The sequence below is a fragment of the Crocuta crocuta genome, unplaced genomic scaffold, assembly GCF_008692635.1.
Source record: "Crocuta crocuta isolate KB4526 unplaced genomic scaffold, BGI_CrCroc_1.0 scaffold445, whole genome shotgun sequence".
Classification (NCBI taxonomy): domain Eukaryota; kingdom Metazoa; phylum Chordata; class Mammalia; order Carnivora; family Hyaenidae; genus Crocuta; species Crocuta crocuta.
Window position 1 is genome coordinate 3,004,557 of NW_027530847.1, and position 14,295 is coordinate 3,018,851.

General features: G+C 41.9%; 1 protein-coding gene across 2 annotated transcripts in view; it reads right to left on the reverse strand.

The window, feature by feature from the left end:
* ASXL1 (ASXL transcriptional regulator 1) overlaps positions 1-12,762 on the reverse strand; it is a 69,364-nt gene extending 56,602 nt beyond the window's left edge. For both annotated transcript variants that reach the window (XM_077769338.1, XM_077769337.1), the window contains exons 1-2: positions 12,685-12,762; positions 10,122-10,230 (exon numbers count right to left, since the gene is read on the reverse strand). In XM_077769338.1, the coding sequence (XP_077625464.1) occupies positions 10,122-10,230; positions 12,685-12,740 (165 nt within the window). In that variant the 5' untranslated portion in view covers positions 12,741-12,762. The remainder of the gene's footprint in view (positions 1-10,121; positions 10,231-12,684) is intronic.
* Positions 12,763-14,295: the final 1,533 nt, after the last annotated feature.

Sequence of the window (14,295 nt, forward strand, 5' to 3'; positions counted from 1 at the left end):
GGGTGGCTCAGCTGGTTAAGCTTCCAACTTTGGCTCAGATCATGACCTTGTGGTTCGTGGGTTCAAGCCCTGCATCGGGCTCTGTGCTGACAGCCCAGAGCCTGGAACCTCGCTTCAGATTCTGTGTCTCCCTCTCTCTCTGCCCCTTCTCTGCTCGCTCACTCTCTCTCTCAAAAATAAACATTCAAAAAAAAAAGTTTTTTAATTATGTACTTCACAAAAAGAGTAAAGACAATATATTCGCAAAATAAAATACACCATGCCCAGTAGGTTTTACACACATGTTCTAACAGAACAAACCCCTGTCTTAGAGACAGACTACTGCAGAGAATCAAGAGAGGGAAAACAGCACGGCCTCTTTTCATACCAAAACAGAACAAAGTTTGAAATCAAACTATCACAGATATACATACCACTTATGAATACAGATGTAAAAATCCTAAATAAATGATTCATACTAAATCCAGAAACGTATGTTTAAAAAGAAAACCATGGCGAAGTGACATTTATCCTAGGAATACAAGGATGTTGGAGCACTGGAGAAAAAAAATCTGTTAACAGAATTCACTATATTATCAAACTAAAAGAAATACACTATGATACATTTACACAAATATCTACTGAGAGACAACAGTAACTAAAATTAAAAGCCCCTCCCCTAGCAAAGTCTGTGCTAGTCAAAGGAGACAGACAATAATGAAAAGCAAAATACATACCTAGTATCAGACAGTTAAAATACCAACTAGAAAATCACAAGGCAGGGGACAGGGGAGTGCTAAGGCGTGTGGAGGGATTGGGGTACAATCCGAGCAAGACTTGAAGGAGCCGTGGGGCATGCACATCCTTGGGGGACACGCATGGCAGACAGCCGAAGCAGCAAGGACAAAAGCCCTGAGAGAACAGCGGCAGCGTGTGCAGGGACCACCAGGGACGCACTGTGTGTGTCCAGCAGGGTAACCCAGGGGAAGAGAGTAAGAGAGGGGATGAGAGCAAGGGTGGAGGCAAATCCTGTATGAGCACTGCAAATGGCTCTAAGGATCTGGGCCTTGAACCTAAGTGACAGGAGGAGGGTAAACCCTGGAGAGTTCTGAGCAGAGGAATGACGTGATCTAACATAAAAAAATAAAAATAAAAATAAAAGCTTCCTGGCTCCAGTGCTGAGGAGAGTGGCAAGAACTGAAGCAAGGAGACAACCAGGAAGTTAGTATAATAATCTAAGAGGAAGACATTGTGGTTAAAGCGGGGGGGGTAGTGGTGAGAGGTAGGATATATTCTAAAAGTTAAGCAAACAGGATTTATTGATGACTACATGTGTCACGATAACAAAAGAGTCAAGACAACTCCAAGGTTTCTAACCTAAGCGACCTAAAAGATGGAATTCCCCTTAATTGATTTAAGCAAAAAAAAAAAAAAAAGGTGAAACACGTTTGTGGTGGGAAAATCCTGAGATTGATTTCCTACATGTTAATTTTGAGACACCATTAGTATCCAAATAGAGATACTGAGTAAGCAATTTAATAGACACAAATTTGATGTTCAGGGGGGAAATATCCAGGTTGGAGATATAATCTGGAAGTTGTCAGCGACAAAGAACCAGAGAAGCAAAGGAAACAAGTCAGCAAACAAAGAAAGATAGATATCTAAGTGTTGCAGAGGGAGGTGCTGAAAAGAACCAAGTAGATTCATCCCCCAAATTCGAGACGGCTCAGATTTTAAACCAGGTACTAAGGCAGGCGAGGGTGAGGTACGGGACTGAGAACGTGGGGACTGTGGAAAGCCTGCATCAAGATGAGAGAGACACCCTTAATCCAGCGGCCTGCAGTTAAGTACAACCGTTCCCAATGCTGCGGGAGACAGGTGAAGCCACAGAGCACCGCACACTGAACTCCCCACGAGCATGACTCTTAAATATTAAGAACAGGCCTTCAACCAAGACCATGAGACATGTGATAAGGTACACGGGGTGACAAACGACGCCACTAAAGTATATGCCCGTGGAAAAAGACCCTAAAAGCTTCCAGAGACAGGTAGTAGAACAAAGGGGTGGGGAGCACATACAGATGATCAGGAATCAATATGGCACTAATATTCAAAAGCAACATTGGGTCTTTTTCTTTCTTTTTTTTTTTTTTTTGAAAAAATAAAGCTTACATTTTAGAGATTTTCAAATACTTCATTCCATGGAAAAGACATTCCATACTACAGATTTCAATTTTCATACTAAAAATTACTATCCTGAACCAATTCAACTGTTTGGCATGGAGAACTGCTACCAGTCAGGTAGTAATGATCTCCTTCCATGTGTTTTTCCACATTTCCCCAACAAACATTTACTGAGCACCTCCTGTGATTGATGGTGAGGCTATCTTGGGGCCAAGAACAAAATAATGCAGATTCTCTACCCCCAAGGTCTAGTCAGGAGATACTCCACAAACAATCACCTAAATAATTACATAACCACAGACGTGTAAGTGTTAAGTCAAGTTCGCGGCACAAGAGGAAAACCCAGCTTAGACATACAGCTCCTGAGGAACGGACATTTGGGACCCACAACCAGGAAGAAGCGGAAAAGAGTTCCAGATGGGAGACCCTAAAACTGGAAAGAACTTAAGGTGTTCAAGGAATGGAAAGAAGGGCAGTATGGCTGAGCAAAGTTTAGCTTTTTTTTTGGTAAATGTCATGGGAAACCACTGCCAGGCACTAAAAAGACATGCGTCATGGTCAGATTATGTTTTAAAAAAAAATCTCTCCAGCTACTGTGTGGAATATCAAGGAGCAAAGTGGATGCTGAGGGGACAAAAGTGAAAGCAAGGGGCCCAGGCAAGGAAGAGCTACTTCGGTAGCCAGCGTATGAGGCCAGCTTAGACTCAGGTGATGGGCAATGGCAACGGACACCAAAAAAAGTACAAGAAGTTAGAAGTGGAAGGAGAATTGTCCCGAGTTAATTTACACAAGAGAAACGGGCACAGAGAGTCAACGAGAAGACTAACAGAAGGGATTCGCTGATGCATAAAGGCACACATGTGAAAGCACACCTAGTCAAAATGAATCGAAAAAGCATCTTCCAGAACAGAAACACAGACATCTTTTTTGCTCCCCATCCCTCTCCTGCCTTGTGATCCACAAAGAATTTAAAGATGCTCTCCAAACATTTGAGAACCAACTCATCTAGTCAAAACTTCAAACCTCCTAAGCCTGTCCCTCATGTGTTGATACAAATCCGTCAAATAACCACAAATGTGACTTGGTTCCATTTACTTAATCTCATTCGGACTGCTTCCCCATTGGTACAGGAACAGGAGAAGTATTTATGTTTCAAAAAGGCCAATGTGAGAAGTATGGTGCCTGTCTGGAATACAGTTAGCACTCAAACATCAGCTTCCAACTTTTCTTCCAGACTTAGCTAAACTAGAAGAACAACTTTCTTAGACTAAACAAGCTCCTCAAATAACTCTCCCAAAAAGTCTGATCTGAAGGATTGAGAGAAGAGATCATACTCCCAGTTTTCACACTGACTGACCCAAAGGAAAGTGTGTATTTTCAAACACAGTCCCAAGGAAGCCTGGCGCACGTACAATTTCCTCATGTTCCTAGAGCCCCAGTGCTTTACAATCACACTTTAAAAGTATAATTCTTTTGTTTTAAAAATACACATCACTTTAGCAACCCTGAAATTATTGTCCTGCCCACCCCCTGCGCGACCACAAAATCACTGCGGTGGCAGTGCTTTCGAAACCTCTGGTACCTGACCTTTACCACACTTTATTATTACAGGGCTTTGAACTTCAGGAAGTAGGACAAAAGGTAGCTCATCTCTTAGACATCAAACCAGAGCTTGACCAGGGCTCCAAAAACAATCAACTTCTCTCTTCTCTCTGAGCTGGCTTGGAATCCTGTCAAACAACAGAATACCCCCTTTTCCACAGGCAGATCCAGACATCCCTTGAGAATTATTCAAACAAATAAGGAACCTTTTACCAACTCAGGGGTCAAAGCCTCCATCGAAACCAAACTGCTGCTACTATTAACCAGAACAAATGGCACTGCTCTACTAACCAGGCCTTCTGTGCAGACCTCCTACAGTTCAGAGTAGAACACGACCCCGCAATAAAACACCCCGCAATAAAACGGTCTGCCTCCAGCAAATACCAAATGCATCACAAAGGAACAAGAAAGAAATAATTATTCCGCGCTGACTTACTTTTCACACAAAATAGTCTAGATGCTAGAATGTGAGTACAGGAAGGATCTTTACTGATTTTTCACTCTAGGAAGTTTTCAACAGAGTTCCATGGTCTGGGAAAGATCTTGGAGTACCTGTGGCCTGGAGTGGGGACAGAACAACCCACAAGAGATGGAGACGGTGGGCCCTCATGCGTGTTTCAGCCAGAGCACTCTCATAGACTCTATTTGTGTTTTGCAGCTCCATTTCATGACATAAAGGGTTCTTACACCTGAAGTATTTAAACAACCAATCCATTTCAACTCCTGAGCATGAAAGACAACCAAGTATAAATGGAGATGTTCAGTAAGACCCAAGATGCTCTCTGCTAGAAACCAGACCTTGACTCCTAGTCCGGTGCTCTTACTGTCACCATATATCACTTATCCTAGCATAGAAAAGAACACCTATGATCAGGTGCCAATGTAATTAACGCAGAGTGCAGAAATTCAACCAGCCATAACTAAAGATTCACATTTCAGGACATGAAAAGCTACTTTAGTAGCCAAACAATTCTAAAGATTTTCACAAAAGAGAATAAAACTAACATTTCAAGAAATATCAAGGAACTCACAAGCTGCTTCAAAAAGATGAAATGACCAAAGGTCATAAAACCTGTAGAATAATTCTTTACTCTAAATTGGCATAATGAGGGGCGCCTGGGTGGCTCAGCTGGTTAAGCATCCAACTTCGGCTCAGGTCATGATCTCACGGTTTGTGGGTTTGAGCCCCACGTCGGGCTCTGTGCTGATAGCTAGCGAAGAGCCTGGAGCCTATTCTGGATTCTGTATCTCCCTCTCTCTCTGACCCTTCCCTGCTCACGCTGTCTCTCTCTCAGAAATAAAAACATTTAAAAAAACTTTTTTTAATTGGCATAATGAAAAGAACTTAAACTCAAAAGGTGGAGCTCCGGGTTCTACTCCAAGTTCTACTCTCAACTTGGCCACATGCATTTGTCACACAGATGTATAATCATGGATAAATTATTTAATCTGCTAGACGCTCCGTTTTCTAGCTGCAAAATGAAATGAACTCAATGATTTGAGAGCCCTTCCTACACTAAAATTCTAAGATTCTAAGTATTTAAAAGATCATATATTTGATAAGGCTAACAGACTATCAAAGACATTGTCTTAAAATATCACTACCATTTTAAATGAAAGTAGAAATTCTTTTTTCTAACAAGCAAGATGATCAAAATTCAAAACTCTAAAAGGAATAATAACATCGTATCTAAAACATACCTAAAATGTTTAAACTGCTTCTAATGGCTCAGTTTCTGCCTTCAGCAATTAAGAGGAACCAGATTATGGCCATAGTCTGGGACAGATTTATTTCTAGTGTCAGCAGATTCTTTAACAGATTTACGTAGAACTGCTCTAAAGAGGGCAAGGGGAAAAAAGGGGGGGGAGGGGTTCTTGGAAGTCAACTTGCTGAGCAAAAGAAAATATAACCCAAAACATGCATATTCTATAATAAAACTGATATAAAAGAAAGGTGGATTACAGGGAGAACTAACTAGCTAAGGTTTTGATGAATACTATGATCTACTTTTCATCTGGCCAAAGCTTACTAAGTACCTATTATGTGTCAGAGACAGGAAACACTGTGAAAACAAAGTCCCTGCACTTAGACACTAGTACGGACAGACTAACAATAACCAAATAACCAAACCAGCAAGGTAATTTCTGATCCTGACAGGGCTACTCTTAGCCAAACAAAAACCCTCCTAATATTGTAGCATTAGATGGGTAGGGATAACTTCACTGAAAAGAGATTTCTGGGTTAAGAGCCAAAGGACAAAAGGGTGCCTGGGTGGCTCAGTCAGTTATGCGTCAGACTTCAGCTCAGGTCATGATCTCACAGCCTGTGGGTTCGAGTGCCTCACTGGGCTCTGTGCTGACAGCTCAGAGCCCGGAGGCTGCTTCAGATTCTGTCTACATCTCTCTCACTCTGCCCCTCCCATGCTTGCTCGCTCTCTCTCTCAAATATAAACAGTAAAAAAGCAAAAACAAAAACACAAAGAAAACTACACAAAGGACAAGAAGTCACCATAGAGCTTTATAGTAGAAAGCCTAGCAAGTGCAAGGGCCCTATGGTGGACACAAGTCTCGGGGTTTGAGAAAAAAGGGAAGACCAGGATGGCTTTAGTACAATGACCAAGGGAAAAGTACCAGGACAACACATCACAGAGTAGACAGGGGCCAGACATGACAGTGATATGATGTAATTTGCTTTGTTATTTATTTATTCACTTATTATTTTGAAAGAGATCACATAAGCATGCACATGCAAGGGGGGAGGGGGGCGCGGCGGGCAGAGGGAAAGAGAGAATCTTAAGCAGATTCCACACTCAGCACAGAGGCTGACCAGGGACTTGATCCCACAACCCTGGTTCACAACCTCAGCAGAAACCAAGAGTCTGACGCTTGGACAATGAGCCCCCAGGTGTCCTGTGGTTTGCGTTTTTAAAAGACCACACTGCTTGCTGTGCAAGTATCAAAAATTAAATCAAAATGTTCTCTGATACTGCCTTTCAAATGATACACTACATGATTTCACTGTGTCTAAGTCTAGGCTTACTTCACTTGTTATTTCAGTATTTAATGGTAACATAAATAGCTTTGAAATTGCTATAAGTGTGGAGCTGTACGTGAATATTTTAATCGTAGTTATATAAATAACACTGTGAGGCCGCAGTAATTACTGCTCTTTCTTCCTCCATTTGCTTCTTCCTTTCTTTTATTTGCAAACTGTGGATTTTAATGGATGGATACTTCAAGTACAGTCACCTATTTCTTCTATCAAAAAGATTTTTTTATGCTTAAAAAAATATTCTGTATACTATACAAATCCAACTGGGCTTGTTAATTGGGTTAAAAGACCCTGAAGGATGAGCCCTATACCTTACACGAGGTATAATAAAGTGCAAATAGCCCTAAGTAACAAAAGTGATGTATCGATGTGAGATTCATTTCACAATAAAACTGAATGACGTTCACACGCCGGACAGTAAGTGCTGGAAAGACCCACACAGGCAACACTCACCAGCAACACAACCACCAAGTCACAAAATCATAGCAGTTCAGCATCAGAGCCCCAAACGTAGAATACTACAAAGGAGCTCAGAGTGGCTTTCTAAGAACAGGGAATCCCAAGTGTAAAAAAGAGCATGAATCCTACCAGTAACCAATGACGGACGCTGACAGCTGACTTCAGGAAAGGCTTAAGGAAAGCAATTCAAATCAAGAATTCAAAGCATGGATAGATTTCATCTATCGCATCCATCCTTGAGGACTAGCTCTGGGGACTGATGGAAACATCTATATATAAAGTGTCAAATGGACCATCACATTACCCAAAACTTTTATCAGAGAAGGAACCCTGTGGCACACCCTGTAAGACTCCAGCTTATCAGTAAATCTTTGCTAATCAACGATACCGCCACACAAATGTATCCAGAAAGGGAAAAAATTCCTGTTTTTCTTGAAGTAGCAAAATCACATGGATAGATACAATTCTGACCTCGATGGTCCCACTAGAAGATATTTCCAAGCAGCGGACAGAAAATCTACAAGCCATTCTGCACATGCTTTTTCTTGACACACAAAACTTAGGCAAAGAAAATGGCACAGGATTTCAGAGGTGTCACTAGAATCTTCCACAGACAAAATGAGAAATATAATTAAGTAACTTGTGCCTTCCTGTCCCTTATTATAGGCAAGACCCAGACCAAACTACCACTACAGCACACATCCCATTGCTTCCACCCTTCATTGCTGAGTGGCTCTGTACTACAACCTGGAACCGTGGACGTGACCTGACAGCGCAGAGAGAGGCCTGGCAATAACCAAGATTTCTACACTTTTATTAGTCTTTTAAAATGTATTTAATTCCACAAGACAACTGACCTAAACTGTTCAAAAATAGCAATGCCATAAAAGACAAAATAAGGCAAGGAAACTGTTCTATATTAATGAAGATTAACAAGACATGACAACCAAATGAAATGCATGATTCTTGACTGGATGCTGGACTGAACATATAAGCTATAAAAAATATTTGGGAGGTTAGGCGCCTGATTTAGGCTCAGGTCATGATCTCAATACTCATGGGTTTGAGCCTCATGTCAGGCTTTGTGCTGACAGCTCTGGAGCCTGCTTCGGATTCTGTGTCTCCCTCTCTCTCTGCCCCTCCCCTGCTCGTGCTCTGTCTCTGTCTCTCAAAATTAAAACATTATAAACATTACAAAAATTAAAAACCAAAAAGAATATTTGGGGAACTAAGAACAATTTGAGTATGGATTATATATTAAATGCTACTGTATCAATGTTAGTTTTCTTGAATGTGATAATGAAATTATGGTTACGTAGAATAATGTACTTGCTCTTAAAACATACATTCTGAAGTATTTAGGGGTGAAGTACCAGTTCTGGCTAACACTTGCAAATGGTTTGGGCGGGGGGATGGGGGAAAGCATGAGAGAAAGCAAATGCGGCCAAGTTAGAAAGACAAAACTCAGTTCCTACCCTCAAGGTGTTCATAGAAGGTATTTTCCTCCCACTTAAAATAGAAAAATATGCCATCAACATGCATACTTGTAATATATAGAATACAAACATAATTATACATGCCTATGTACCGTTACGTTATATACAATATATAATAGAAAAATGCCAGTAATGAGCAATTGAAGATAACCTAAAGAAACACCAGAAAGGCTGCCATTTATTAAGGACTGACTCTGTAGCAGGAATGTAGACACTACCGTAAAGAAAGGTTAAATCTAGGGCGCCTGGGTGGCTTAGTAGGTTGAGTGTCCGACTTTGGCTCAGGTCACAATCTCACATTCTGTGAGTTTAAGCCCCACATCTGGCTCATTGCTGTCAGTGCAGAGCCCACTTCTGTCCTCTGTCCCTCTCTCTCTCTGACCCTCCCCTGCTGACACTCTCTCTCAAAAATGAATAAACATTTAAAAAGAAAACTAAAAGTTTGTATATAGACTATTGCAATTTATAACCACATTATGGATGCAGTAAAAGGATCAGCATCAAATTTTCAGTTTCCTGATCAACAGGCCATCTTATGCCTAAATCAGGTCAGCATACTACAGCCCCAAGACAAATCTGGCCCTCTCACAGTCTCTGATAATAAAGTTTTATTGGAACACATCCTTGTCCATTCATTTATGAATGGTCCATGGCTGCTTTCCTACTACAATGGCAGAGGTGAATAACTATGATAGAGACAGTATGACCCCCAAAACCTAAAATATTATCTGGCCCTCTACAGAAAGCATTATCAGCACCTAGTTTAAATGATAGGCCATATAAGCTAGCCTCCTTAGTGCAGTAAGTAGCATGTCGGTCTCACAAATGATAACCATGTATATCACAAGTAATAGAAAAATAATTAGCCTGTTCATTTCAGCTCTATTTAAGCTTTATTATGAACTCTACCTGATATAAGTTCTCTTCCTTTGTAATTAGCATCACTTAGAAAATACTAAGGAGTTTTTAAATTTCCACAAGTATGTTCACATGTCGGTTATTTTCCATAGAGTAGGTCTTATTTTAGCTGCCCAGTAATTTATCTTTCACAATACTATTACAAACAAACCCCTAATTAAGGCACATTTGCAGCTACCCCCACACATTACGCATCCCTCTACTGACACAATCTGCAAAGACACAAAGAAAAGATGAATACAGACGAAGTAGCTGACTGATAGGACGAAATAATTCCTAAAATCCTGGTCGCCCTAGAACATCTCAAAGTGCCATTTAGGACCAACAGAGTCTGAATCACCTGCCTGCTTATTAGAAATGCAAATCACTGGGCCTCATCCCAGGCCTACCAGGTGACTTACACTAAAAGTTTCAGAGTTGCTACTACTTACCTTGAGTGTGAAAAGGCTGATTCGGCCAGGCAGCTTATAAAACAGCCCCTCTCCTCCTCTTGAATTGGAATGTAGCATGGCATTGAGACATGCAAGGGGGGAGGTCCCACTGTGAAAACACACAAGGATGGATGAGGGTTGAAGAAATTCGATCTGCGTACTTACTCAAAGATCTAATACCCTCTAACTTGTTCTTAAATCAAGAAGCAGCAGAGCAAGAAATAGTGCAGATAGGAGCCCATCGCAACAATGCCGCTTTGAAAGCAGTAAAAGCGCAACAAATGAAATCCCCATCAGTCACACCCAGATAGGACGTGTTCTGTGATTCCCTTGTTCCACACCTGACACTTCCTTAGTGCCTTCAGACAATGCCAACCAGGTTCTCAAGAGACTCAGAAAAAGTACACAATGACTGTTCAAGTTCAAAGAGGTTTTTTAAAAAACACATTACCCAGTATTTTTATTAAATTTTAGTGTTAATTAAAAACAAAACTGTGTTTCCTCAGCCTCTGTTTTCCAACCTGTATATATCAGGCTCAGAAGCTGCCACATAACATTATTGACCCAAAGGCCGCAGAATCAATGGCAGTGTCCCAGGAAAGCAAGCACACCTTTTCGTCCCGAGTTAAATATTTTCTAATAAGCACACAAAAGAAGAGGATTTCATTTGCTTTTCCTCTGTTCTCAAGGGGAGAGGATGAGTTTTATTCTACATCTACCCAGGAGCCATCACTTAAATTGGAACATAAAAAGAAAAGTAAATCAAATGGAGTTGGTACCCAATAATGCTCAAACATTAAACATTAAACCAAAAAAAAAAAAAAAAAGGAAAGAAAGAAAAAGAGAAAAAGGATTATTAAGATATTTCACAGTCCCTGCTACAATAGCTGCTTCCAAAACAATGATAACTGACTTGGAGGCTATTTACTGAATCTTAAAACAGAACGGCTGTGAAAAACACAGACAAACGTCCATTATTAATATGAACGGAGTTTGGTACCTGCACGCTCGTGCTAGGGTTCACCTGAGCACCTTCTCTGCCCTCTCCCCAGTATGTTAAAAAATATATAAAGATCTTAAGTAAAGCCTCTTAAGATTTTTCAGAACCAGAGGCCTTAATTTATGCAGTGCTAAAAATAAATTCTGAGTCTAAAAAAGCCATTAAAAAAAAAAACCCCTATTACTTATTCTGCTTTGAACACACTGGATGCTAAAAAAAAAATGTTCGCCAAGAACCAATCTCTAAAAGGAAGCTTATGCAGAATGTGGAGTATCCAGTGGGTGTGCTAACGTTTCTGCTACGAGGGGGAGCGGCATGCTGGCAGAGGCCTTCAGCAGAACACGGACTCCTACACACCAGACCTCTGTCTACAAATCACAGGGCTGCTCACTCATCACGAGCCACCATGACTGCTTCACTAATTCCTGTAAGAGCAAGGAGCAGAAACAAGTTAAGGTTCTCAAGTCCATCTGTCCCACAGGGACTAATTTACCTTCTATAGGTATAGTGACCCAAAAGCAGTGCAGACGGCAGCATGATGGGAAATGGCCCATAAAAACAAAAATAAAGCACAATTATAACGCTACACAGTGCACAGGTACGATTTACATGAATGTGATCTAGACAATTCTGGTATCCCCTCCCCTACAAACTGTCAACTTGAGAATATCTGAACTGATGACTGGAAAGTGAAGATCTTTTGACCCTAAAAGGTCAATTTCAAGCAGCTACAGCTTAACCAGCGAAAAACATATGCTGTTTGTTCTAAGTCCCAAGAAGGGACACTGTGTTGTGCTCTCCTCCTTCATTTAAATTAAAAAAAAAAAAAACAAAAAAAACAAAAAACAGGTTGGGGTGAGAGTGGAGAGAGAAAAAGATTGAAGACAGCCACTGATTTGCATGCCTGCGAGTCCTCTGGTTTCTAACTTGTTGCTGCTTTAGGAAAACAACGTCACAAGAGACTGAAATCAAGGTCCCTCTAAAACTTAGTAAATATTCCCTATGATAAATAGCTAGAAATCAACAGAGAAGAAAAAAAAAGGTCAGTGGGTGTGATAGTTATGAGACTACCCTTCTCTGATCCTAAAATAAAGGACTTCAGAGATGTAGAAAGGAGGGCAGAAACATACGGGGGGGGGGGGAGAAGGAGGGAAGTAAGTTTTAAACAAGAAAGAGCCCACGGGGCCTGCCCCTTCTCTATTGCTGAAATGCGCAAGAGACAGTACGAAAGAAAACGTGCAGATTCCTTACACAAAGAACACACTCCGTGTCAAGACTTAAAGAAGAGCAAGAAAGGGAAAGGCGGTGCATCGCTAGTGAAAACAAATGGATGTTCACCCACTGCCACCCTCCACTCAGAGGAGATGCGAGCTGGGACACGGGAGGTCCGTGCCAAGCCAGGCGCGGGGCAGGAAGCGGGGAGAGGGCGCAGGTGCACCTACTCCTGTCACTATGTACCTACAGAAAGACACAAGTCCTATGAAACCCTCATGCTGAGCAGCAAGAACAATATATTATTCAATACATGCTGGCTGCTATTGTTTAAAAAAAAAAAATACAAACCTCATTTCCTTCAGTCCTTCTGCCTCTATGACCTGCAGAATCTGTTTCGGTGTCATTGGGGCATCTGAGTAGTTTTCTAGTACCTGAAGAAGAAAGATAAATGTTCCGATTTCAGTGTGTAACTTCCATTTATATCCATCAGTCTATACCACTGGCTACAGTTCTGCTCTGAGATACCACTGCTGACAATTTAGTCCTTTTGGAGTTAACATTACTTCAGCAACCAAATTACAAATATATCTACCTAGTTGCTAAAAGTGATCGAAATTAGCATAAATAGTCTAATTCTTAATCCTGAAGACACACATCTTAGCATCCATGCTATGGTATGTGGGTGGGGCCTCAGCAACCCTGGTCACTGCCTAACCTCACGTTGTTCACATGGTGAAACCACAGAATACGCAGGGCTATCCAATAAATGACAAGACAGAAAAGCTGCATTCAGATTTTTTTCCCCAAGGAAGTCTGTTTAGTAGCCATATTTCTAAGCGATGGTCCTGCCACCCCTTGGCTGTGAAGTCCTGGTGCTCACTGCCACAGTGTGTTTTGCCATTTGGCCACACGATGCTCTGACTCTGCACGATGGGGGCAGGCAAAACAGTGGGCGGCAGGGCGGCCCATTTACGTGAGCGTCATCCGTCACAGGGCCGGGGCCGCAGTCTCTCAGCGAGCGACTGCATGTCCCTCGTGTGCTGGAGCAGAGAAGTTTTAAAAATGCCGTCCTTCTCAGGAAGGAAAAAGAGGCTGCCAGTAACTTTGTACCATCTCACCAGTAGCTGCCAAGGTGACTCCAAACCACACCAGCATCTTACAGTCACTTTAACAACTGTAACAACTAAGCAAGCACTGCTTCATCTCAAGTAAGATGTAAAGCAAGAGGTCTGACAGGACTGCCGATGAAGGTTCTCCCTCTGGAAGCACCAATGGAAGTCAAGCTTTGGAGAAGCAGGTGCTGAAACAGAGCCCCTATTTACCATGGTCCCGTTGTTAACCACTCTTTTCAAGTTTTACACTGTCTTCAGGTAGCATCATTACCTCTCGCAGCTTCAACTACTACCTATGTTCTGCTAACTCCCAAATATTTATCTCTAGCCTCCATTTCTCCCCCAGCTTCGGACTCAAACATTCAGATCTGTACTGACATTCCCCCCTTGATCGTCTGTTCTAATCTAACTGGCAACTCCAATTAATCGCCTCTCTTCCGCCATGTTCCCTCCCTTGACGGACAACCTAGCTACTCGCCTAATGCGGAAATCTAGGCAGCACCCCGCACTCTCCCGTTCCCCAATTCCTTCCCTGACCCAACACACAGCCCCTTCACAAATACTCCCATAACCAGCCCTGCAGCCTCAAATCCATTCCTCCTCCTCTGCCATCCTTCCCTCCACAAATACTTGTGACACTTACTTGTGCCAGGGACAGTCCTAGGAATTCAACAGTAAACAAGGCCAAGTCCCAGCTACCTGCTGTAGCCTGAGGTCAACCCAACAAAACAAATCTGCCCTCATCACGTTCCCACTGTAAACTCCAAAAGCAACCTAACCACATATGGCAAAAGCTGACGCCTCTGAAAGGGTCAACACCTCACACTGGAAAAGCACAGTGAGACTA